General features: G+C 34.1%; 1 protein-coding gene across 2 annotated transcripts in view; it reads right to left on the reverse strand.

The window, feature by feature from the left end:
* URI1 (URI1 prefoldin like chaperone) overlaps positions 1-24,298 on the reverse strand; it is a 66,018-nt gene that overhangs the window by 30,579 nt on the left and 11,141 nt on the right. The window contains exon 2 of one of the 2 annotated variants that reach the window (XM_007474799.3): positions 5,851-5,885. The exons of the other annotated variant lie outside the window; for it this stretch is intronic. Within the exon in view, the coding sequence (XP_007474861.1) occupies positions 5,851-5,885 (35 nt within the window). The remainder of the gene's footprint in view (positions 1-5,850; positions 5,886-24,298) is intronic. 2 annotated transcript variants of the gene reach the window in all.

The following is a 24,298-nucleotide window of genomic DNA, read 5'->3' on the forward strand; positions in this document are numbered from 1 at the left end:
AGTACTATTGTACATGTTATCTACTATTCTCAGCAACTTCATTTTATCATTTTTTCATCTATTTTGCATTGGTAAAACTGTTGTAGCAACTTTACTTCAGTATTTCATCATCCAAATTTAATTCTTCAGCCATCATTCTTGTATTACATATATGAATGCCGTATTTTGATTGGTTTTATAAGCCATTGGGTGGTTGCCTCATGATGAACATCTTCTCCATTTCTTTAAAATGTTTATGCCAGTTAGAACCCTTACCTCTGGGATTAGTTCATCCCCCCCAAGACTCTTACTATATCACTATTGCAGATTTGTTTTAACTATACCAAATTTGATGCTTTGACATACTATAAAAAGAAAAGATTCATTTTTATATTGATACCTATACAATAAATCTAATGCTCAACTAGCTAACCTAGTTCTTTCAATGTTGAAATTTTGCAACATTATTTAGTAGTTAGATAACATACACATATGAGAAGGTCAGTCTCATATCTTTACTTCTCTAACATTAAATAAATCCTTACAGTTCCCTCAAAAAGATTAATGGAAAACTTTGGCAATGTTACTCAAAGACTCTACCTTGATATCTATATACTGCATGGATGAATTAACTGATAAATGAAATTCACAGAAATCCCATAAGTCTTAGCTTCCTATTTCTTTCCATCTTCTGGTAGAATGGGCAATGAATGATAACACATTGTTAAAAGTTTGTGAGAGGAGACAAGCAAAGGTGTGGATCATTAACCCCTGGAGTAAATGAGAGTTGACCACATGGTTAACTTCTTTTTTTTTAAACCCTTACCTTCCATCTCGGAGTCAATACTGTGTATTGGCTCCAAGGCAGAAGAGGGGTAAGGGCTAGGCAATGGGGGTCAAGTGACTTGCCCAGGGTCACACAGCTGGGAAGTGTCTGAGGCCAGATTTGAACCTAGGACCTTCCGTCTCTAGGACTGGCTCTCAATCCACTGAGCTACCAGCTGCCCCCGGTTAACTTCTTACTAAGAAAAGATGAAGTTTTTGAAAGAGAAGGTAGTGAACTTCAGACTTTTATTTGCTAACAAGTTAAAATTCTTTTAATTGAAGCTTATCACGACAAAGTTTTTTTGTGATATCTCATGGACAAGCTAGAAAGAAGTAAAAGAGCTTGGTAGGTTTCAATTCATTGACTGACTGGGTCCAAAGTTGTGTTCAATGGATCAAGATCAACTTAGAAGAAGAGGTTTCAAATGGAATAGCAATCTCTCGTCCTGTTATGTTCTATATCTTGGATAAAGACATAGATGTCCTGTTTAGTAAAACTATGTATAGCACGAAGGTGGGAACATTGATTAATATAACAGAAGACAAAAACAAGATACAAAGAAGATGATCAGAGGAGGAAAAACTAAGCCAAGTCTGCTAAAATGAAGTTTAAGAACAATCAAGTGTAAGACCAAGACAAGGATGTTATAGCTACATAACAATCCATGTGAAAAGGGCCTAACTTTTTGTGGCTTGAAGGTTTTAGATATCAAGCTCAAAATGAATACCTGAGAACTTACCAAAAATGGGTTGCTAAATTGCTATCAGTGATTTCTGGAAAACTGTCCTGGACTTGGACAATTGTCTTCATTTTCAAAAAAAGGCAAAAGGGTTGAGTTTTCAAACTATACAATAGTTAGCAAGGTTGACTTAAATCCTAGCTAAATTCTACAACATATCTCAATTGGAATTGCATTTGGAAGCATTTAGAAAAGGGAAAAAATGGTAATGAAAAGCTTGTAGTCATCAAAACAAGCCATAACAAATCAAACATATTTCTTTTTTGATAGTTCTCAGACACTTGGATTAGGAAAATGTGGTAGACATGGTACACCTAGATTCTAACAAGGCATTTGATAATGTCTCCTGATATATCTTTAAGGACAATATGGAGGGAGGGATGTTTAGAACTACTTGAATGACTGGATCCAATCAATAGTGACTAATGGGTTAGTATCAACTATAAAATCTTTAAAGCAATGTTCCAAAGACCTAATCTTCACCTAGTACTCTACAATAATAATGGACCACGTCTAAAAAAAAAAGAGGGAGATGCATATCTGAGGCTGATACAAAATAAGTGCTTGATAAATGCTTACTAACTGATCAAGTATTATGAATAAGATCAAAGAACCATTAAAATAAATATAAATGAAAGTAAAAAACCTTGGTTCAAAAAATCAAGTGTATGAAGTATAGAATGAAGGAATACCTTGATGGATAATAGTGTGCATTAAAAAAAATCTGTGTTTTAGTAGACTGCATAAATAGTATGAAATTACAACCCAAAAAAGTCTGTGATCTTAGCTTGCATTGACAGATGCATATTTGAATATGGTGATAGTTCTACTCTATACTGCCCTGGTCAAACCACTCAAATGATATTTGGACAGCATAGTAAGAGTTCTAGATTTAAACTCAGAGAATACTTACTGCCTGTGTATCACTAGGCAAATTATCAAACCTCTTGGGAGAGAGCAAATTTCCTCATGTACAAAATGAAGATGGAATACATAAATTCTATAAGTTCCTTATACCTCTACATGTATGATGCTAGATGCCATATCTTAGGAAGGATATTAACTGGAGAATGTCCAAAGAATTATCCGCATGGTGAGAAGACAGAAAATACAACATGTGGTATAGTGGAAATAATACTGCTTTTGAAATCAAGAGGGTTCAAATCTTGAGCCTATCTGTATAAGTGAATCCTCATACAAGTGACTGGCTTTTGGAGCCCAGCATTCTCATCTGTAAATAACAGAGATTTGGACCAGATAACCTCTAAATATCTCTTAACTCTAAATCTTATGATTAACTAGGACAATGGGCTAAAAAGAAAGAAATACTTAGAAACAAAAAGGCATGACAACCATCTTCAAGTCTTTGAAGAAATGTCACATTTTTTCACTTGTTTTTAAAAGATTTTGACATGGTCTTGCCACAGAGGGCAAAGGGCAATAAATAGGTAGTAGTTGCCAGAGGTCGATTTTAGCTCAATAAAGATAAAACTCCTACCAATGAAAGCTATCAAAAAAAAAAAAAACCAGAATTTGTTGCCTCAAAAGGTTGCAGTAAGTTCTCTGTTGCTTAAGGTGTCTGAACAAATAACAAGATGAACCAGATGATCTCTAAAGACACTTCCAACTCATACGTTTCTACAATTCTTGACTCACTAAACTTAAATCTGTCTTCTTATCCAGCAAAATTAAGTGTGCACAAACTTTTATTTAGTCAAGGGCAATTATGAGGCTAAAATTTTAAGTATTATTACTTGAACCTATTTATTTATAAGGTGAAAAAATCCTACATAGAAGTTCAAAAAATATGTATTATCCTACAAAAGATCTAAAGTGTAGTTTACTGTTTCTGGATTTTTTGTTTTTGTTTTGTTTTGAGGCCAAACCAGTCTTACTTCTGGTCTGATAAAGATACTGACTGCAAAAACTTGCTCTCATTGAAAAGATGTTAAGTAAGTTCATCCTAGAACCAAGAATGTATCCATCATTACCCCTAAATAAAAAGGCCTTCGAATATGCACAAGCAAAGAGAATCAAATATCAACAATAAGCATCACATATCTGGGTTTCTTTCACCTTTTTTCTGACATAAATATATTTGTCTTCAAAAATAAGGTGATCATTGGCTGTATTTGGTTTGGCTATGCTAGCAAAATTATTTCAAGATCAAAATCTCAATCAACATTTCCATAAGTAGAAATTCCTGAGCTTATTGAATAAAAAATCATTTTCATTTGATCTTTAAAAAATTTTTAAAATAACTACTTTGATGAGAATAAGTTCAAGTGTAGAAACTTGACTTCTAGGGTCAGCTAGATAGCTCAGTGGATTCTAACACAGAAGGGAAAGGTTGGTGGAAAAAACTTCTAATAGAATCAACTATAGAAAAAACATGTATCAGCAAATAGTGATGCACCCAAAATCTGGATTCAAGTGGCTTCTCTCATTCTAAGGGAAAAAAACAGAAATTTGCTTCCTTAACCATATCAGATATTATTATAGAAGAAATTTTTCAACAATTATGGGCTTTTAAATTTTTTGATGCAGAAATATTCTAGATAAGTTACACATAGGCAAACAGATCAAATATGCTATACTTTTTCCCCCTCACATCTTTATTTATTTAATAGTTAGCACAGTGATTGGCAAATAGTAAACATTTAATATATGATGACTGTCTGATTAGTAAAAATGATTCACTATTTTAGATAGGTTGTATAAATAACTCATAGGGGACAGATAGGTGGCTCAGCAGATTGAAAATCAGGCGTAGAAGTGGGAGGTCCTGAATTCAAATTTGAACTTAGACATTTCCTAGATATATGACACTGGGAAAATAATTTAACCCCTACTGCCTAGCCCCTATTGCTCTTCTCTCTTGGAACCAATACACGGTATTGATCATAAGACAGATGGTATGGATTTTTAAAAAAAATAACTTTTTAACCCAATTCTCAATCTTCTAATTCCCTATTTCCCTTCCCCCCCAAAAAGGTTAAACAATGGCATTTTTTAACTCCTAATAAATACACTACATTATTTATTTCCAATTATTCTAAAAACATGAGGAATAAAAAAAGCATGTTCCTAAACCAGAAATTTGTGTTTCTAATATTAATCTAGTCTAAGTTTATATGGAAGAGCCATATGAAGAATTCCAAAATAAAGGTAAAGAAACCCACTAGTGGGTATAACGATAATGCCTCTCTTATTGAAAAGTAATGGAGCCCTTGTATATTTGTGTATGTGTGTGCGCATATATATATACATATATATATATATGTAGGACTTATTACTTTTAGATTATTTTTTGCAAATAGTCAGAATTTAATATGATGATGTATACAGATTGCACTGATTTTTTGCTCTTATCCACTGCTTGCAGTCTATGTGCATTTAAACCAAAAAACATTTGATATACACTAACTATAAATTATTTCCTTGGAGATCTCTCAGGCATGAAGAAAAAGCCTCTTAAAATAAATTTAAAATATTATATGCTTGATGGTGTATAACCAAAGGTTTAATCTCACCACTAAAGGGGGCAGTTCCTCTGATTCTGCAATAACCATGCAGACGATAATCACAACAGCTCCCGTTGTTCTCTCAGTAAAATCTTGGTAAACACAGCATGGCTACATTGTAATTTGATATCTATAGGATCACTGCTATACCTTATGGTAACTCATAAGATTTCATTCTCCATTAAGTAGTATATTTTCCTCAAATGTCATATGTGTTATTTACCAAGAATGTGTCATATTAACCATAGATTGGTACATAAAATAGCAAGTAACCCTAACCTCACCTCTCTCAGTAACCCTCTCCCCTGAAATCTGTTTTCCTGAGTGAATGCTGAGAAAAGGCAGACATTTCTTAATTTCTGTTTCTTAAACTTTTGAACAAATTAATTTGACCATATCTGCTTATTTAAAAACCAAAAAAGAATTTCAATATTCTTCTCCCCACCTCAAAAAAATTTCTCTCAAAATAGACAAATTTTAAGATTAGTCAGATTCAAAAGAATAGTTCAGTTTTCTTCTATAATTATATGGGTTTTTTTTACTCTTTAAAAAAGGGCATTAAAAGGGAAAATATTTCACTGGATTTCAAAACACTGAGTACAGCTATTATAAGGAAATAAACATCTGAAAAGGATGAGCCACATTAAAACAGCAACAAAAAGATCATTCAATAACTGTAATACTAAAGAATGTATAAGAAATATTTGTATTTTACTTTACTAAAACACAAGTAGGATATTTCATCAGTATTTTAGGCATGTAATCAAACAGTTTGCACTTACCAATGCTGGATCTTTTCTTGGCAGCCAGTGACCACCTGTCATTAAAACAGATAACTGCTTATGAAAAAACAAGGCTCAGCACACAGCTGCAATGTCACTGTATCTGAAAACTACAACAGCAGCTTCACAGATTTTGCAGCATCTCTGTGGACATTTTTATTTGTCAATGTACCGGGAAGTGAATGTTAGTCTTTAAGCACTGTACTCCATCACAACACTCGAATGCATGCTGATAACTGGAGGACAAATTACAGCTTTCCACTTCATATTGGGGTACAATACCTGCTTAATAACTATGAAGTGACATATGATATAAGATAACTAGGATTTTGCACAATCTATACACCCGTTTTCGATGTTACATATTTTGTAGAAAAAGAAAATGTTATAAATAACAAGACACCAATGTAATATCCACACTTCCTCAGTAAGAAATAAATAAGGCAGTAGTGAAACCATTTTACTTTATCAGTACATCTTTAAGTATTTTGACCTGTAATTTTTATTCTGAAGCATTAAAAACAAATTCATCAATGCTGTATTTTCAAGAATATACAGTTAGTATAAAGAAATGCTTTGAACAGTCCATTTTTCCCCAGGAATTCTTAAACCTAGATCTCTAAAAGTCTAATCACAAGTCTTAGAATATGTTTCTAAATATAGCATATAGTCATTTAAAATTGTTGCTATTATACTTCACTAGCAAACAAGCACAAAAGCAATGTTTTCCTAGTCCAATTTAATTAAAATCACCTCTTTAAAAAAAATGCTTGATCACAGTAAAACACTCCCAAAATCTCAAAAAAAAAAAGCGATGCCCAAACATGACTCAGCTAATATTAACCAAAAAGCCTATGTTTTATTAACCTATGTTTTAGGAAAACATAGGAATAGCAGTACTGAAAGTTCATGACTTGTTTTTCCCACTTTTACTTATCTAACCTAATAATTCCAAGAACTTCAAACAGCATGATCCTTATTTGACAAGTAAATTAAAATATTAAAATAATGCTAAAATATTCTCTAATTTGAGCTATATCATAACCTGGTGTCAACCAATTTATATTCCAACTATTTCAGCACAAACTATAAGAATTTAAACTTACTACTAAATTTCTACATTTTAATATAATTTCCTATCATAAATGTCCTCCTTTACTATATTTTAAATACTGAGGCAACAATACTATTTTTTAAATGTACACTATAATCATAGACCTAACCATACAACTAATTCAGAATAAAAAATCAGCTTTAAAATGAAGCTTTCCCAGTAAGTATCAACCATGTAGCAACACTTAATAACAGTGGTAATATATAATAGAGTTCTGGCTTTACATCTGGAAGAGCTAAGCTAAAACCACATCAATCCATTTCACTGTTTCAGATTTGGGGGTGATTGTAAAACAGACAAACAGAATTAAATGTAAATTGAAAAAAAAAAGAAATTTTTATAAAATCCTTCTTAAAAGTTCCTATTTAATTGGCCCATTAAAAGATGAGACCAAAAACAAGACAGGATGCTTTCCATTCCCAATGCATGTGTTTCCATGCATGAAGTGAGCTAAAAGCACAAAAAGAAAAGCCCTGCAAACCATAAGAGCAGCATGTTCATTAACCTCTACATGATAATCCTTTCGTAGCTGCATATTAACTAGTTACATATTCATAATCATTTACATTATTTAAAGGACCTTCTATGAAATTTTCTAGGCTATATCCATTAGCAACAATGTTAAAGGTTATAGAAGATAGTCTACTTAATGTTTCCAGGAAGACTTTTTAATTAGTAAATATGTAAATTGGGTACATATGCTTTTAACGTTTAAAAAACAAGCCATTGGTTAGGATAGCATATGTTATTTTTCACCCCATATACTGTCCCCTTTCTTTTCCCCCCAAAGAAGGCCACCAATCAATTTTAATTTCATTTTTCCTTCCTGAAATAAGTGAATAGATCCTGAAGGATAGAACAAAGAAGAATCTATTTAGTGTTTCTCAGAAGAACAATTTACCACCAAAATATTCCCTTACACACACTTAGGACCAAAGTATCTGCTAATGAGATAAAGTATTTACAGAATCAAATGATAAAGCATTAACTAAATGTAGCCTAGAGCAGGCTAAATTCTTAGAACTGAGGAATGAAGAACACTGACCAAGTAAATTCCCAAAAGGGGAATAAAAAGGTTTAGGAAGAAAGTTTTCTGATGGATATTTTTGAATATCTTTATTTAAGTCTGTAGGAGTTTTTTTTTATTGTTTTTGGCAATATATTTTTAGGGCAAAGAGAAGGCCATTTTGTTTGGATTGAGGCTTTTTTTTTTTTTAATTACTGTTCTACAATGCTTCTGCCTAGGAAAACAATTTTAGAGGAAAATATGATATGACATCCAAGTATACCTGATTTGAACAATAACAAACTCTTGATTTCTTGATGAAATTTAAGTAATTCCATGAAACCTCAATTCATTGTTTCTTAAGGGAATATAGGTTCATTCATTTACATATAACAATAAACACAAATGTCTTAATCATAGAAAAGCAAGTATTGCAATTCTCAATTTGTACAAATAGCTATACCATTTGGCAATAAAGTAATGAGACAGATCTCATATCTAAAATAGAAATCTGTTTTAGAGTAAAAATATATGTTTTATATTTATACATAAATGATGATCACATGAAGTACTAGGAATAATTTTACTATTAAAAGTTAAACCCTTCATAATGTATGAATCTATTCTCTTTTCATTACTGTAAATCTTTTTATCATATCGCAGTAAGAAGTTACTAGTAATTGCTGCCTAGGAAAATTTTCAAGTATAAAAAAGTGACAATAAATGATCTTCTATTCAGTTACAACATTTGACTGACTTCAGTGATGAACCACTGCAACATGAAGTCAGAAGATGAAGGTTTCAGTATTAACTTAATATAGCTGCCTGCCTCAATTAGGAAAGTAATTTCCCCTCTTCTAAATCTCTTCCCTCAACTATACAATGAGAAAAAGAGTAATTGTGGTATACTATAAAGGGTTAACATGAGGAAAACACAAAAAGAATCTTTGATGTAATTTCAATGGCATGGTTCTTTCCCCCTACACCAAAGCAAATATCAATCAATTCATTCTTTTAAATCCTAAGATTTAGAAATGGAATAGGAGTTTACCTCTCCTTTTATAGATAAGTATGATTTCATTGTTATAACAAATGCCTTCTAGCAATGCAGATCAGTATCTGTTTTGCAATTTAAATAATTATATATATAAATAATTTAATAAAAAATAATACACAACACAAACCAAAATAACACTATGATCTTTACTACGAAACAGCTAAATTCACAAAAGATGCCTTCTTTAAAAGCTCAAGAGTAAAAATTTCCCTAAATCTTACAATAAAATTTGATTAAAACACATGAAAAGCAACCAGTTTTTGTTTAGTTATATGAAACTATATTATTAAAAATAAAATAAGTCTTTTTAATATATCTGCATAAAGAGCAAACTATGCTTATAAACCACACTCTAGTACTTGTTTTGTTTATATGCCTACTATCATGCTACCATATGAGATCTCTCAAGATTTAAGAACACATTTTTAACTAGCCATTAACCATTTATTTCTCTAAAATGACAATCAAAGGAAAATAGTATAAGGTAAAAGAACTATTTCTTTGTGTCAAAATTCAGAATCATAGATTAATGCTGAAAGGCACTTTGGGTAAGTAGTTCCATTCTCTTATGAGGAAACTAAGTCTCTGAAAGTGCTTCAATAAATGTGGCTTTAAAACAACATCCACCATAGACTATAAAATACAAAGAATTTTTCAAATTTGAGACAGTGTTGTATAAACCCGGTTTTTGACTAGAGAAAGTAATGGTTTTTAGGAATTTTCTTTCAGAATTAGTCATTTTCTAAATTTATTTTACAAATGAATGTTGCTCTTCTGAAATAAGATGTTGCAAAAGGTCTCTGTGATACAGATATACACACATGTACATATGTTTGCATGTTATATTCAAGAACCACAAGGGGGCATCAACCTGAGTTTTCCATGCTAAATACATCACATTGGTACTGCATCAAAAAAGAAAACCAAATATATTTGAGGAACTTTGTTTAGAAAAATTTCAAATGGTATTATGTCTTTAAATGACATACATCTCCTCAAAAAGCATTTCCCCCCCCCATTTTGTGAATCTTAAAAACTACTCAGACTGTACTTTAGAAGATTTGATTTAGTTATTTTCTTATTGTAACAATGGAGATACTTGGTCTAACAAGAATCAGGAATGTCTTGGGAACTTTACATTACTCCACCCATACTTAGACATACTTTAGGGAAAGATAAAGTTGTAAACTCCTGATTGAACAATGAAGGTACTTAACTCATACCTTATAGTGAAGCTAGAACCATAAGCTAGGTCTATTTTTAGATCTAATACAAAAAGGTGTTAAGTACCTATAAAGGTTAAATTAATCACAAAAAAGTCAAGTAACTCACAAAAGGCAAGCTTAACAAAGAAGTGTGAAGTACCTAGAAGATATAATCTAACCAGAGAAGGTGAGTACTAAGTAGTGGTGAGAACAAAGAATGGGCAGTCCTGGAAAAAAGTGTCTACTGTGTTTGGTAGACTTAAAAATTTAGGGGAGCTGACATAAGAGAAAATTCTCTTTAAAAGAAGGTAAAAAGTCAGTTCAAGAAGTTATTCTGAACTCAGTTCAGGAGATTGAGTTCAGTGGAGGACTGGAACTGACTCCCTTATCCTTAGGCTCAGGGAGGCCACATTGGCCAAGGCCTTTAACTACTGCCTGGCCCAGCGTGAGCCAGAGCAGTTTAAATTAATTCTCTCTCTTCTTTCCTTAATTCCTTCTCTCCATATTAATTAAAATCTCCATAATTCCCAGCTGACTTGGGTATTTTATTATTTGGGAGTTTTCCTGGTGACCAATTATTTAGATTTAAGTCAAAACACTAAAATTATCTTTACAGTTTTCAAGTATTCTTTAAGGGTCTGAGTTAATAAAATTTTAATTTTTGTACTGTTTCTTTGTTGTTGTTTTTTAACCCTTACCTTCCACTTTAGAATCAATATTGGTTCCAAGGCAGAAGACTGGTAAGGACTAGGCAATGGAGATTAAGTGACTTGCCCAAGGTCACACAACTGCAAAGTGTATGAGGCCACATTTGAACCGAGGACCTCCTGTCTCTAGGCCTGGCTCTCAATCCAGTAAGCTACCCGACTGCCCCCTTTTGTACTGTTTCAATGAAAGTTTTCTGGAATTAAACAGTCTGACTCTTTAAAACATGTATTCTCTTATTACTGACCTTGTAATCTTTGTTTTTAAGTTTGCTACTTAAAAAGGATATCTTATCAATTAACTGAGACATTTTATTACCAAAACTTTACATTTTGGTATAAATGAAAAAGATTTTAATTGATATTTTTGCAAAGAATGGTGCTTTGACAATTAAGTTTTTAGATAATTTTTTAAAACCACCAAAGATTTTAAAAGATTTATCAATTTAAAGTAATCTACTTTCTAAGTCTGTTGCCAGAGACATTTACTTTGAGAACTGAGCACATTCAGATGACATGAATACTCTACATACAGCATTCATTTTTCTCCAAAATTTGCCTAGAACCAAATTCAAAATCCCAACATCTAATGTATATCTATTATTTCATGGGTTTCCCCCCATCTCTTATGAACAGCAGATTCTTTCAGTATTCAAGCAAGCTTAGTTTCCTTTTACATACATATCTGATTATGTCTCTCCCATTGCATAGTACCTCATCACTCCCTGTTTTCTGCACTGACTCTGTATCTTTTCTCCTTCAAGTATTCCCTCCTACACAGTTCTGAGCACTTATAAGTAAGTGTTCCTTCTCTATTTCTACCATCTTGAAGGGTTTAATTCATATCAATTCCTATTTTTCTTCCTGCACATATTTGGGTTTCTGTGGATGTATATATACATCTTGCTATACCTCTAAAGAATAAACAGATGCTAATAGGAAAATTCCTAATCCTCTTAGGATAATTAATTCACTTATCTATAAATCAACCAAACTGGCTATAAAGAAGTCACATTTACTCTTAAATTTCAAAAACATGGAATAAAACTTGACATTAAGAGTAGTAACCCAACTAGTAAAAATAATGTGTCTTGATAAGAAATCATGACAGTAGATCTAAAAGCACTGTAAATTATTTAAGTATTATTGAGTATAAAATAATGCTAATTTCAGCATAAGTACGCCAAATAGTTAACACCCAACAATGTGAACTGCATAACTTCAATTATCACAAATCAAGAGTACGTTAATTTAAAAGAGGAGCAAAACTGAACAGTAAATAGTTCAGGTTTACTCAGTTTTGTTACTTATCAGGTAGAAGCTATTAATATGGGTTAAAATTCAAAATTCACAAAAATCAGATGATTTTAAAATTAAGGTAGGAAAATAGAAGATAGAATTTTTTAAGTAAATATTAACTAGACTCTTAAAATAATAGGTTTTAAATTTTAATTTAATTTAAAATAACCATAGATTTTTAAATATGCTAATTAAGTGATAAGGTTACAAATTTCTATGTGAGCTTCAGGGAGTCAAAAAAAATTTTTTTTAAACCCTTACCGTCTTGGAATGAATACTGTGTACTGGTTCCAAGGCAGAAGAGCGGTAAGGGCCACTCTTCTATGGGCCACATTTGAACCTAGGATCTCTCATCTCTAGGCCTGGATCTCAATCCACTGAGTCACCCAGCTGCCCCTCAGGGAGTCAAAATTAACCATGTCTCTGTAGCTAATGGTGACCTGTGACTCATGATAACTATTGACTAGACTCAGGGAAGTCAAGCAACTTAGAGATATGCAGCAAATTAGCTGTTTATTAATGTCATTATGAGGCTAAGATTGTTGCAAGGAAATGTGGCATAGTACACAGAGAACTGGAATTGGCATCAAAGGAAACCTGAGTTTAATTACAACTCTTACATACAACTAGGTGAATAACCATGGCATTCAGTTTATTCAGCTATCTTAAATAAACAAACATACTTATAATATAAACATCTCAGGGTTGTGATGATCAAATAATTTGTGTGTAACTTTGCAAACTTTAAAATACTATGTTAGCTTATTGTTTTTCTATTTGAACCAGTTCATTTATTAGCTCATAGACTAAAATGAACTAAACTTTTCATCTTGTTCAATCCCTTCATTTTGCAGTGTTTTGATTAAAATTGTGAGACTGGCCATGGATTTTGTTTTATTTAATAAAAAAAAAAAGTAGGGGGAAAGGATGAAAAAAGAGAGACTTTTCCTTGCTACTTGCTCCATTTGACTTGTTCTTCTGTAGCTGCCATGGGGGCCCCCTAGTCATACTAACATGGCCCACTAACTCTCAAACTTCATGCCTCAGGAGTCAACTATGGTTGTTCTCTATTTTTTGCCTGGGTCACCTAAAGGGCAGTCCAACCTGCCCCTGTCTCATGATCTCTTGACTCCTTTCTCTAATGCTGTCTTTTTCCTGCTGACTACAAGGAGAGTCAAAGTTGCCATTCTATCCTCATGACCTAAATCCCCTCAACAATTTCCTTCACACAATAGATTTTACAGAAGAGCAAACTGAAGCTTTGTTAAGTCATTTAGTATCTTAACAGTTGAACATCATGTGGCAAAACTGAGATTAGAACTCAGAATCTATGAAATATAACATGGAGGGCAGCTAGTTTGGATTGAGATCTAAGTCTAGAGACAGGTCCTGAGGTCAAATGTGACCTCAGACATTTCCTAGCTGTGTGACCTTGGGCAAGTCACTTAATCCCCAATGCCTAGCCAATACCACTCTTCTGTATTAGAACTAATACACAGTATTGATTCTAAAATGAATGGCCAGAATTTAAAAAAAAAAATACAAAATGGCATAGAGGATAGAGTACAGAATTTGGAGTCAGGAAGACATACATTCTTCAAATCTTAAACCCTGACACTTAAAACTGTGTGACTCTGTGATCACCAGCCAAACTAATCCATATGGTTCTTATCTTCAGTTTTCTTATTTGTAAAATTAAGCAGCTGTACTAGGTAGACTCTAAAGGTACCTACCAGCTCTAACTCTATGATTTTATGACCTCTGAATCCGAATCCAATCTCCAGTATGATTATCAATATTTCGCTAGTTTTGTTAATAATGAGATTTAATAAGAATATTTATAAAGATATATTTAAGACATTGTGATAGTTTCAGTAATAATCAGTATCTGTGCTTCAGATTATTGGCTTTTTACTAGTCCTTATTAGTAGAAGCACAGACAACTTTTTAAATCTAGCTTTTTTTTAGACATTGTAGAAGTCCAATTTAAGTGGTTAAGTAAATGTAACATGGAGTAATGGCCTTAGAGACAAGACCTGGAATCAAGTTCCTTCTGACACTTATGGGCTGTGATACCCTGCAAAAACATTTAATCTCTTAGTGTTCTAGGCAATTTTCTAAGACAGGTGTACAGTATTAGAGGAAGTTTCTTCACCTAGGAATTCCTTATTCCAATGAAATTACAGGGCCAGTCCCTATCCCATATCCCTTGAGTAGAAATTTGAATTATCCAATGAAATAAATTTCAAAATTCTCTGAATGTTATTTAACAGCAATAATAAAATCTAAACTTGGGCAGGGTGCAAATGTTTTAAGTCATGGATAACATGTTACCAAGGCAACAGAGTGTATATGGTTAAACATTAATCAAATATCAGAAAAATCTTAAAATAATGGACTATTGACAGTAGGTCACTTGTCTCATTTATATATGTAAACAACATATTTAGAATGCAGTTTATTTCCTTAAAATAAATACAAGTATCTTAGAGCATATAGTCTATAAAATTGTTTCATCTCTAAGCACTGCACCATACACACACACACTTTCAGCTCTAAACCCATGACTCATAATCCCAAACAAGAAAACATAGACAATTCACAAGAACTTCTAAGTAATAGGATTATTTAAGTAGACTGCAAAGAGACAACCTCCTCATTTTCCAGAGGAGGAAACTGAGACCCAGTTAAATCACTTGTTTTTGTTATACAATAAGTAGCAAAGCTAAGATTGAAATCCAAGTCATCAGAATCTAAATACAATATTCTTTCCATTATATGTAATAAAAATTTAAATTCCTGACCCTGGAATGTAAGACTCTCTATAATCCAACAGCCTCCCCAGGAAGAAATGAAATCTTTTTCCTTTACTCTGGGTCTCCGTATAGGGAAAGAGATAAATATCACTAGTCTCCAGATCTAAATTATCTAAGGCCAAACCCTAGTAGACAAAACCCATCAGAATTCATTTTCTAATGATTAATCAACTACCCCTTCAACCCGTTAACTCTTTAATTAATTCTGAACCTTGCACCCACAACTCCTCCACAATGTTCTACTCTAAAGCTACCCATCCTTTCTATTGTGCTCTCTGGAATGGAGGGAACATACCTAAGTTCATCTTGAATCTTTCTTTTCCTACTCATTCTATTTTCTGGCTCTCATCTAGTTAAGGATTCCTCCCAAAGATAGTCTACTTGGCTTCTCTTCTGGCACCTTTTCATTTACTACCCCCACTCCACACTGGAATTAGAACACTCCTTACTTGGAGCCCCCTAACACTAATCTTCTAGCTTCTCCCCTTCTCCCACCACTCAGTACTTCTCCTTTGAGATTCACCCAATTCTTATCTACCACCCAATCAAAATTCTGATAGCTGTTGTCTACCTACCTCCAGAACAATCCACTTCTTTTCTCAATGAGTTCAGTACCTTGCTCACAGCCTCTTCTCTTCAACTTATGCCCTCCTATTGGGGAACTATAGTAATACTTTCTGAAACACCCTAACATCACAGCTCCCCAACTATTCATCTAACACAACCTACCCATTCATTCTAACTCAGCTACATACAAAAATGAACATATGCTGCATCCAGCCTCACCTTCAAATGTACTACTACTATTTACAGGAACTTGGAAATTCCTTTATCTGACCACAATCTATTTGTCATTCTACCTAAAAAAGGAATACCTTATTCTTTGTCCACATCATAATCTCCCACTAGGGACAGGTAGGCACAGTTGATAGTGACCAACCTAAAGTCAAGAAGACTCATCTTTCAGAGTTCATATCTTCCCTCAGATACTTACTACCTGTGTGGTCCTGGGCAAATCACTTATTTGCCTCAGTTCCTCATTTGTAAAATGAACTGGAGAAGGAAATGGCAAACCACTCTAATACTTACCAAGAAAACAACAAATGGGGTGATGAAAGATCTGAAATGACTAGACAACAATCTCCAATCTCTCCCAGTTCTTTCGTTATCAATCCTATACCCTTCTTCCTTCCATATCTTAACTCCTTGGTGAACCAGTTCAACTCTCCCTCTTCTCTTATCTTATGTCCCTTACCCCTCCCTTTACCCTATGGTCTATCTTGCCCTGACTAGGGCATCTTTTGTTTTTGCTCTAATAAGCTAAAACAGTTGTTAAAAAAAAATCACAAAACTGTACTGATTCAATACACTACAAATCTGTTACATAACTTTAACTGGGTCCTCAATGAAAAAAAGCAAGCCTTTTATACATTCTGAATTAGCTATCCCACTCATACCATAGCAGTTTTTCAAAACCTTTTCATCCTTCCTCAATCTCCCATAATTCCTGTCCTGTGCCATTCTCAACTGAAAACTCTGCCTTATATTTTACGGGGGGTGGGGGGGAGGGGGAACAAGCCACTCACCATGAGCTTCTTTTCTTCCCTCTCCTGATCTCACATCAACCAGATGTCGTCTTCACAACTATCTCCTTTACCCATTTTATGTGATTAGTTAGCCCTTCTCAATATCTTGAGGATAAGGTATAACAATAACTCATCTACACATATAAGTAATTTCATTTTATCTTATGTTCTCCAGCAGATTGACCCATTGGCCCTATTCTCTCATTTATCTTCAATCTCTCCCAGGCTACAGGCTGCTTTCCTACTGCCTACAAACATGCCCTGTCTCCCCCATGCCCACAAAAAAAAAAAACTTCTTTTGATTCATCTAACTGCTAGGTGTCATCCCATACCTCTCCTTCCTTTGTGGTTAAACTTCTTGAGGCATCTATAATAGGTTCCCAGATTTCTTTACTTTTTTTTTTTTTAGAGTTTGGTTTCCAAACACAATGTCTAATCAAAACTACTCTCTCCAAAGTTACCAATAATCTCTTCTATGCCAAATCTAATGACCTTTTCAATTATTACCTTCTTTACCTTTTTAAACCTCTGACAGTATGAATCAACCCTCTTTTCCTTAAAACTCACTTTTCTCTAGGGTTTCATGACACAGCTCTCTCCTCGTTCTTGTCCTCCTTTCCTGATCACCCCTGTATCTTCATTCAGATCATGCATATTGTATTAAAAAAAAGATAAATGGCAGGGAAGTTTTGTGCCCAATGGGAAGCTTGGACTTTCGTTATAGAGAGGGAGAAAGAGAGGAGACCCCCCCCTTCCACAAAACAGGGGAGACAGCAGATATAACGGGTTGGCTCAGAGAGAAGAGAGGGGGTTTGAAGATTTTCCCCCTTCTGCCTTCCCTCCTTAGCTAAAGCTGCTTTCCCCAATTCGCTCTTGTCCCTCTTGTCCCCCCTCCACTACTTGAGACCAAAGGGTCTTCCCTTGGTCTGTTTATTCACACTCAGCTTAGGGAACAGATAACTTTTAATGTCAACTCAATCAGGTAATACAAAAGGAATAACGGGCAGTGAAGAATGGGAAAAGGAAAGTGGGGAAAAGGGGGTCCCTGTCTCTAAACCCTTTTCCTCCCTCCTCAAGTTTGGGAGGAACTCAGGTCTTGGCAGCCTGAGTCCCCTGAGAGAAAATCAGGTTGACTCACCCCTGGGCAACATGAGCTGAGGTAAGTCTGCTCAAGTTTCTCTACAGAAAGTCCCTTCAATTGTGAAGTATTGGGTGGAAGGATTTCCAGTCACCAGCAGGAAAAGTGGGTAACCCTAAGGAGAAAGTCTTTTCCCACCTTCCCTCTTCGGCTTCTCAAGACCAAGAAACTCACTGTTCTCCCAGTCAGAGTCTTCTCCCCCAAATTCCCACTTCTGGGGTCCCTCCCCCATCAAGGTGATCAATTTCACATACTCTGTATTCAATTTGGCAATTTTTCTCTAGTGCCAGCCTCTGTCACAATATTAACCATGAGTGTCCTTCAAGGCTTTGTACTGGGCCCTCTCTCTTCTCCAGCTATATTATTTCACTTGTTCTTATCACCAGCTACCATGGTTTTAATGATCATTTCTATGATGATGATCCTCAAATCTACCTATCCAGCCCAATCTCTCTTCTAACATGCTCCGGGCTCACATCCCCAAATGCCTACTGGATGAATATCTCCATCTTGTAATCATCTTAAAGTCAATATATCCAAAACTAGGGGCAGCTAGGTAGCTCAGTGAAAAGACAGTCAGCCAGGCCTCAAGACAGGAGGTCTTGGTTTCAAATTCCTGGGCAAGTCTGATACTTAGTATCAATTCTAAGACAAAAGGTAAGGATTTTAAAAGAAAAAAAAAAAGCCAATATACCTAAACTAAACTTATTAACTTTCTCCCTAAATCATTCATTCTTCTTAACTTCCCAATTATTATCAAAGGTCCCACCACCCTACCCAGTCACTCAGGCTTCCTCCCTCCTCACTTCACAGCAAATTTACTGACAAGGCCTGTCAATATTATCTCTAGAACCACTCTCAACATGTCACCTTCTTTCCTCTAAGTATGCTACTAACCTGATGTTGGACCTAGACTATTTCAACAGTCTGGCTCTTGACCTCCCTGCCACAAGTCATTCTCCACTCAAATGCCAAAATAACCTTCCTAAGCATAGGTCTAATTCCCTCATCACCCAATTCAATAAAATCTAGTGGTTCCCTATTATTTTCAGGATCAAATACAAAACCCTGCTTGGTATTAAGTCTCCTAATCTTTCTAGTCTTCTTATACCCATATACCACTCCTTTCATGTACTATTTGATTCAGTAACTCCTTAATGTTCCATAAATAAGATACTGTCTCACAACTTCAGGCATTTTCACTAGATGATCCCCATGCCTGGAATTATCTTCATCTCTACCTCCTGACTGCCTTCAAATCCCAGTTAAAATTTTACCTTCTACAGAAAGCTTTTCTTAATTCTAATCCCTTCCCCCTATTGATTGTTTACAATTTATCCTAGATACATTTTGTTTGTACATAGTTATTTGTATGTTTTCTCCTCCATTGAACTATGAACTCTATGAGAATAGGAATTATTTTTTGCTTAGCATATTGCCTGGCACACAACAGGTCCTTAATAAATATTTACTGACTGGCTCCAACCTCAACAACAACTTTATCTTTTACTATTTCCCTTTATATATTTTATAGTCTAACTAAACTACATTACTCTCCATCTGTTTCTTTTCCTGCTTTCTCTCATCCTCATCATGTGCCTTTTGTTAATACTATTCCCCATCCTTAGAAGAGACATCATCCTCTACTTCTACCTGCTGAATTTCTTCAGTTAACTTTGAAGTTACTTCCTTCATGAAATTTTCCCAGATTTTCTACGTAAAAGATTTTATCTCCTTCCTTCCTCAGAGTTCACATAACATTCATTCTCTTTTTTGTCCTATGGCATCATATTGTCTATTATATTTCTCTATTGTATATAAACTACAAGTTTTATCATTTTTCAACATTGTATTCTTACTTTACATAGGATTCCTTGTTGAATATTCTACTGTATTTAACTGAAAATGCCTAATACTTCTACATGCTAAGCACATTTATAAGTACTGAGTACTAATATAATGTTGACTCTGATATTCATTTTTCCCCAAAAGAAAGCATCATTTTAAAGTAATAATAATGAGCATGACTTTGTGGAATCTCTAGAGAAAAAATATATTCTCTTCTGTGAAGCTATTGAGCAAATTTTATAAACTTTCTTTAGGTAAACAAGAGCACCCAAAGTAGTACAGTACACTTGTTTATTTATAGTCTTTTAAAGAATAGCACTATCAATCACTGCCTGTTTCCAACATGTCAATTTCCATGTGTTATTAAAGAGTTAAATATCTGTTTAAAAGACCTCAGATAAAATGGATATGTGCTCCCACAATCCCATCCAAAAAGTAATCTTTAAATAAAAACAAATGGCAGGTTTCCTGTTTGCTCATTACAGTGATTTTGGGGGGGTATGAGACCCCCGCAGAATTCCACTCCACTCCAGCATTCCTAGAAATTAAGGACTTCATTGTGATTGTGTTTCAACACTAAAAAGAAACTTCTGTAAAAACTCAATTTTCCATTTGATTATTTGCCTTACTAAATTTTGATTGTAAGATCCTTAAGGCCAGAAATACCTAACCCAAGGGTTAGGTGCTTGACATATTATAGGTACTCAAATGTTTACTAAGCTGAAGGAAAGAGGTTGACATAAATTGCTAAGATCTGATTCTATTGGGATACAACTAAAATCTACTACAATTTCCATACTACATTGATTTAGGTCCTTGCCAACAGGGATTTGGTTTTCCCCAGTTTTCAAGAAAGGTATCCTCAGAACCTGACTTGGATTTGGTGGACATCTGAGACTGTCCATTGTCACCATTCCTTGGTGAGCAGAGACTTCCCTTGAGGCCACTGAAGCCAAGTATTACTGGATGCTTGCTGGTAATTTCAACCCTTTTGTTAATTGTTCAGTGACCAAAGATTGTCTCTTTTCATCCCAACATTAAACATGAGTTAATAGGATACTGACATCAAATCCACACCTAACCCAAGTCAAATTATTATATCATTTAAGCAAAAAGATGATTCATTTTACATTTTAGCAAATATTACAAGCCCTGATTTCTATAAATATGCAAAGATAGTTCCACATGGTTTTGCTATTATGAATGCAACAAATTCATATATTTCACAATGTATCTGTGATCTTAGAAGCATATTCTCTCCAGTAATATAGAGCCAACAAAATCTATCTGTATCTTCTCATCTTGAACTATTCTTGTCCATGTCAACCCATACTTTTTGTTTAAACCCTTACCTTCTGTCTTAGAATCAATACTATATATTGGTTCCAAGGCAGAAGGGTAAGGGCTAAGCAATGGGGGTCAAGTGAGGTCAGATTTAAACCTAGGACCTCCCATCTCTAGGCCTGACTCTCAATCCACTGAACCACCCAGATGCCCCAACTCATACATTTTCAACAAAGCAAATGTCACTTTCTTTTCTCTAGCTCCACATCCTTTGAGCAAGTCATCATTGATTACAAACTTCATCCTATCTACATACCATGTATCCAATTATCCCCCAACCCTGGGTCCTTTACAATTTGAATTCAGAAATGAAATGTTCCTTGATTCACAGAGCAATACCAAAAGAAAACCAATGTTAAAAAGATGGATTGTCAGGAAACAGATTGGGATCACTGTCAAGTGTCATCAAACCAACAAGACAGTAGTCTAAACACTTTCTCCAAAACCCATTAATTTTCAAATACCTCCAAAAAGAGAAATTGTGTACCACATGTAGAACAATTGCAACTGAATAGAGCAGAAGAGGGGTTGGGCAGAGGAGATGGGGGTGGTGGTGTGGTGGGACAACAAGGTAAAATCCTTATGAATTAGCACTAAGGAACACTAATCACTCAGCACCCCCTACCTCACAAGCCTCTTAACAGGAATTATAATCCATGGGATTGTTTTTGATGCCTATCTCCTACCTATGTTCATCTTGCAAAAGATGCTGGCTTTATCCAGACACATGAAAAGGATGGGGAACAAAAATGCTATCTTCTGCCTGGGGAAGTCTCTAGATTATAGACATCCAAAACTACAGCAACTTTTTTTTTTTGGAACAGTCTTGTAACCTTCCTCCAATCCTGAAAAAAGTAGTAAATATTGGCTCAGAAAAAAAATCATTTGTAACCGTAATTCTGAGCAGACAGAGAAGGAAAAGAAGATTACCAAAGGAAGAATTGGAACATTGAGCCAGTCCTGTAGGAGAAAGCACTCAAGTCCAGCTAGGTCCAGTCCTATCCACCCTTCCCCTACCCCTAAAAAATAGGGATTTAAGCTGCTGGGTTCTAAATGCCACAATATTAGAGGAGACTGATAAAGTTTTGAAGTCCAGTCCTTAGGGCTATACATATCAGCAAATGGGAGAGGGGAAAGAAATATATAAGAAAGAGACTGAAAAGAAAACTTAAGGGAAAAAAGACTGAAACATCAAAGGCTTTAAGAGGAAAATTTAACAAAAACCCAGAGTGCGAGCAAATAGATCAACAAAGAGGATCCCAAATCTGGAAGAATGAATACTCTATCTTCAAAGAGTCTACAAAACTCTCTTAATATTACAACACATAAGAAAATGAACCAAGATCTGATAAAAAAATAAAATTCTATGGAATTCCAAGAGATCATGAAGCAAAAAATTCCAGAACAGTTCAACAGAAATGGAATTATTATGAGAAGAAATTAGGAATGAATTTACAATTTTCAATATAGAAATAAAAAAACTAAATTAAACAGATTAAATCCACAGTGGAGAGTTTAGTTCTATATCTAGAAAAATTTCCAAAAAATTGGAATGAGCTGCTTCAGTAAGAGGTGATCTCATGCTCAAAAGATTACTTTGAAGGAGAGACGGAATGACAACTTTAAGCACAGGCTGGATGATAACAACCGGATATGTTACAGAGTTCCTTTCAGGTACAAATTGAATGAAATAATTTAGCCACTGACATTATATGATTCTATGATATATTAAAACGGCATAATTTTAAAATATTTTTAATAAAAGCAAGAGAGAATACACCACAATACAAAAAAAAAATCGGCGACATTTAAAAAACCACAATCTCTATACGAGCAATTAATAAATCAAATTGCCACATGTTTTAAAGCAATTAAAAAAAAAAAGATAAATGGACCAAGGCAGTTTGGTAGTACAGTGCATAGAATAAGCAAAAGGCCTGAAATTCAGAGGAATCTAGCCTCAGAAACCTCCTAGCCATATGACCACTGGCAAATCATTTAACTCCAATTGCCTAGCCCTTACCACTCTTGTCCCTCAGAAATGATACTATACACAGAAGGTAAATGTTAAAAAGAAAAAAGACAAATTGACCTCCTGACTAAAAAGTTTGTCAAGAGACTTTTAAAAAGCACAAAAGGGCTGTACTATCAAATAGTAATTCATAAAATCAATCTGATATTACTTTATTTCCTTCATGAGATTTTTATTTTATGTGTAATATGTCTTCTATCACAAAATGAATAATATGGATATATGCATTGCATGAAAGTACTAATATATCTATATCAGATTATCTTCCCATTTTAAGGAAGGTAAGAGAGGGAGGGAGAAAATTGGAATCCTTAAATGAGAGAAAATAATTATCAAAAATTGTTTCTACACGTAAGTGAAAAAAGAAATAAATGAATGAATGAAAAAATCTGGCAGTGGCTAAGAAATAGAATGGTGAATCAATGGAATACATTAGATACACAATTTACAAGGGTAAATGACCCTGGCAATCTTGTGTTTTGATAAACCACAAAATCCCAGCTTTTGGAATAAGAACTCACTAAACAAAAACTGATGCTAATGGAAAAACTAGAAAATAGTAGGGCAGAAACTGGGTATAGACCATATCTCTCACCCTATATCAAGATAAGGTTAAAATGAGTATATGATTTAAATACAAAGGGTGATACCATAAGCAAATTAGGAGAACAAATAATTAGCCTTTCACCTATGGAGAAAGGAAGAATTTATGACCAAACAAGAGTTAGAGAACATTACAAGATATAAAATGAATAATTTTACCTATATTAAATTTTAAAAGTTTTGTACAAACAAAATCAATGTAACATAAATTAGATGGGAAAAAAAACAAGAAAAAAATTTATAGATTTTTCTGATAGCCTTGTTTCTCAAATATTTAGATAGCTAAGTCAAATTTATAAGAACAGTGGTAAAAGGATATAAACAAGCAATTTTCTGACAAATAAATCAAAGCTATTAATAATCATATGAAAAATGTTCTAAATTGCTCTTATTAAAGTAGATTAAAATAATTCTGAGGTACCACCTCACACCTATCAGATTGGCCAATATGACAGTAAAGGAAAATGATAAACATTGGAAGGGATGTGGCAAAATTGGAACATTAAGGCATTATTGTGAACTAATCCAACCATTCTGGAGGGCAATTTGAAACTATGTCCAAAGGGTTATAAAACTACACTTACCCTTTGATCCAGTAATACTACTATTAGATCTGCATCCCCCAAAAAGGAAAAAAGGACTGGACTTACTTGTACAAAAATACTTAAGAGCAGCTCTCTTTGTGGTGGCAAAAAC

The sequence above is a fragment of the Monodelphis domestica genome, chromosome 1 (genome assembly GCF_027887165.1).
Source record: "Monodelphis domestica isolate mMonDom1 chromosome 1, mMonDom1.pri, whole genome shotgun sequence".
Taxonomy (NCBI): Eukaryota; Metazoa; Chordata; class Mammalia; order Didelphimorphia; family Didelphidae; genus Monodelphis; species Monodelphis domestica.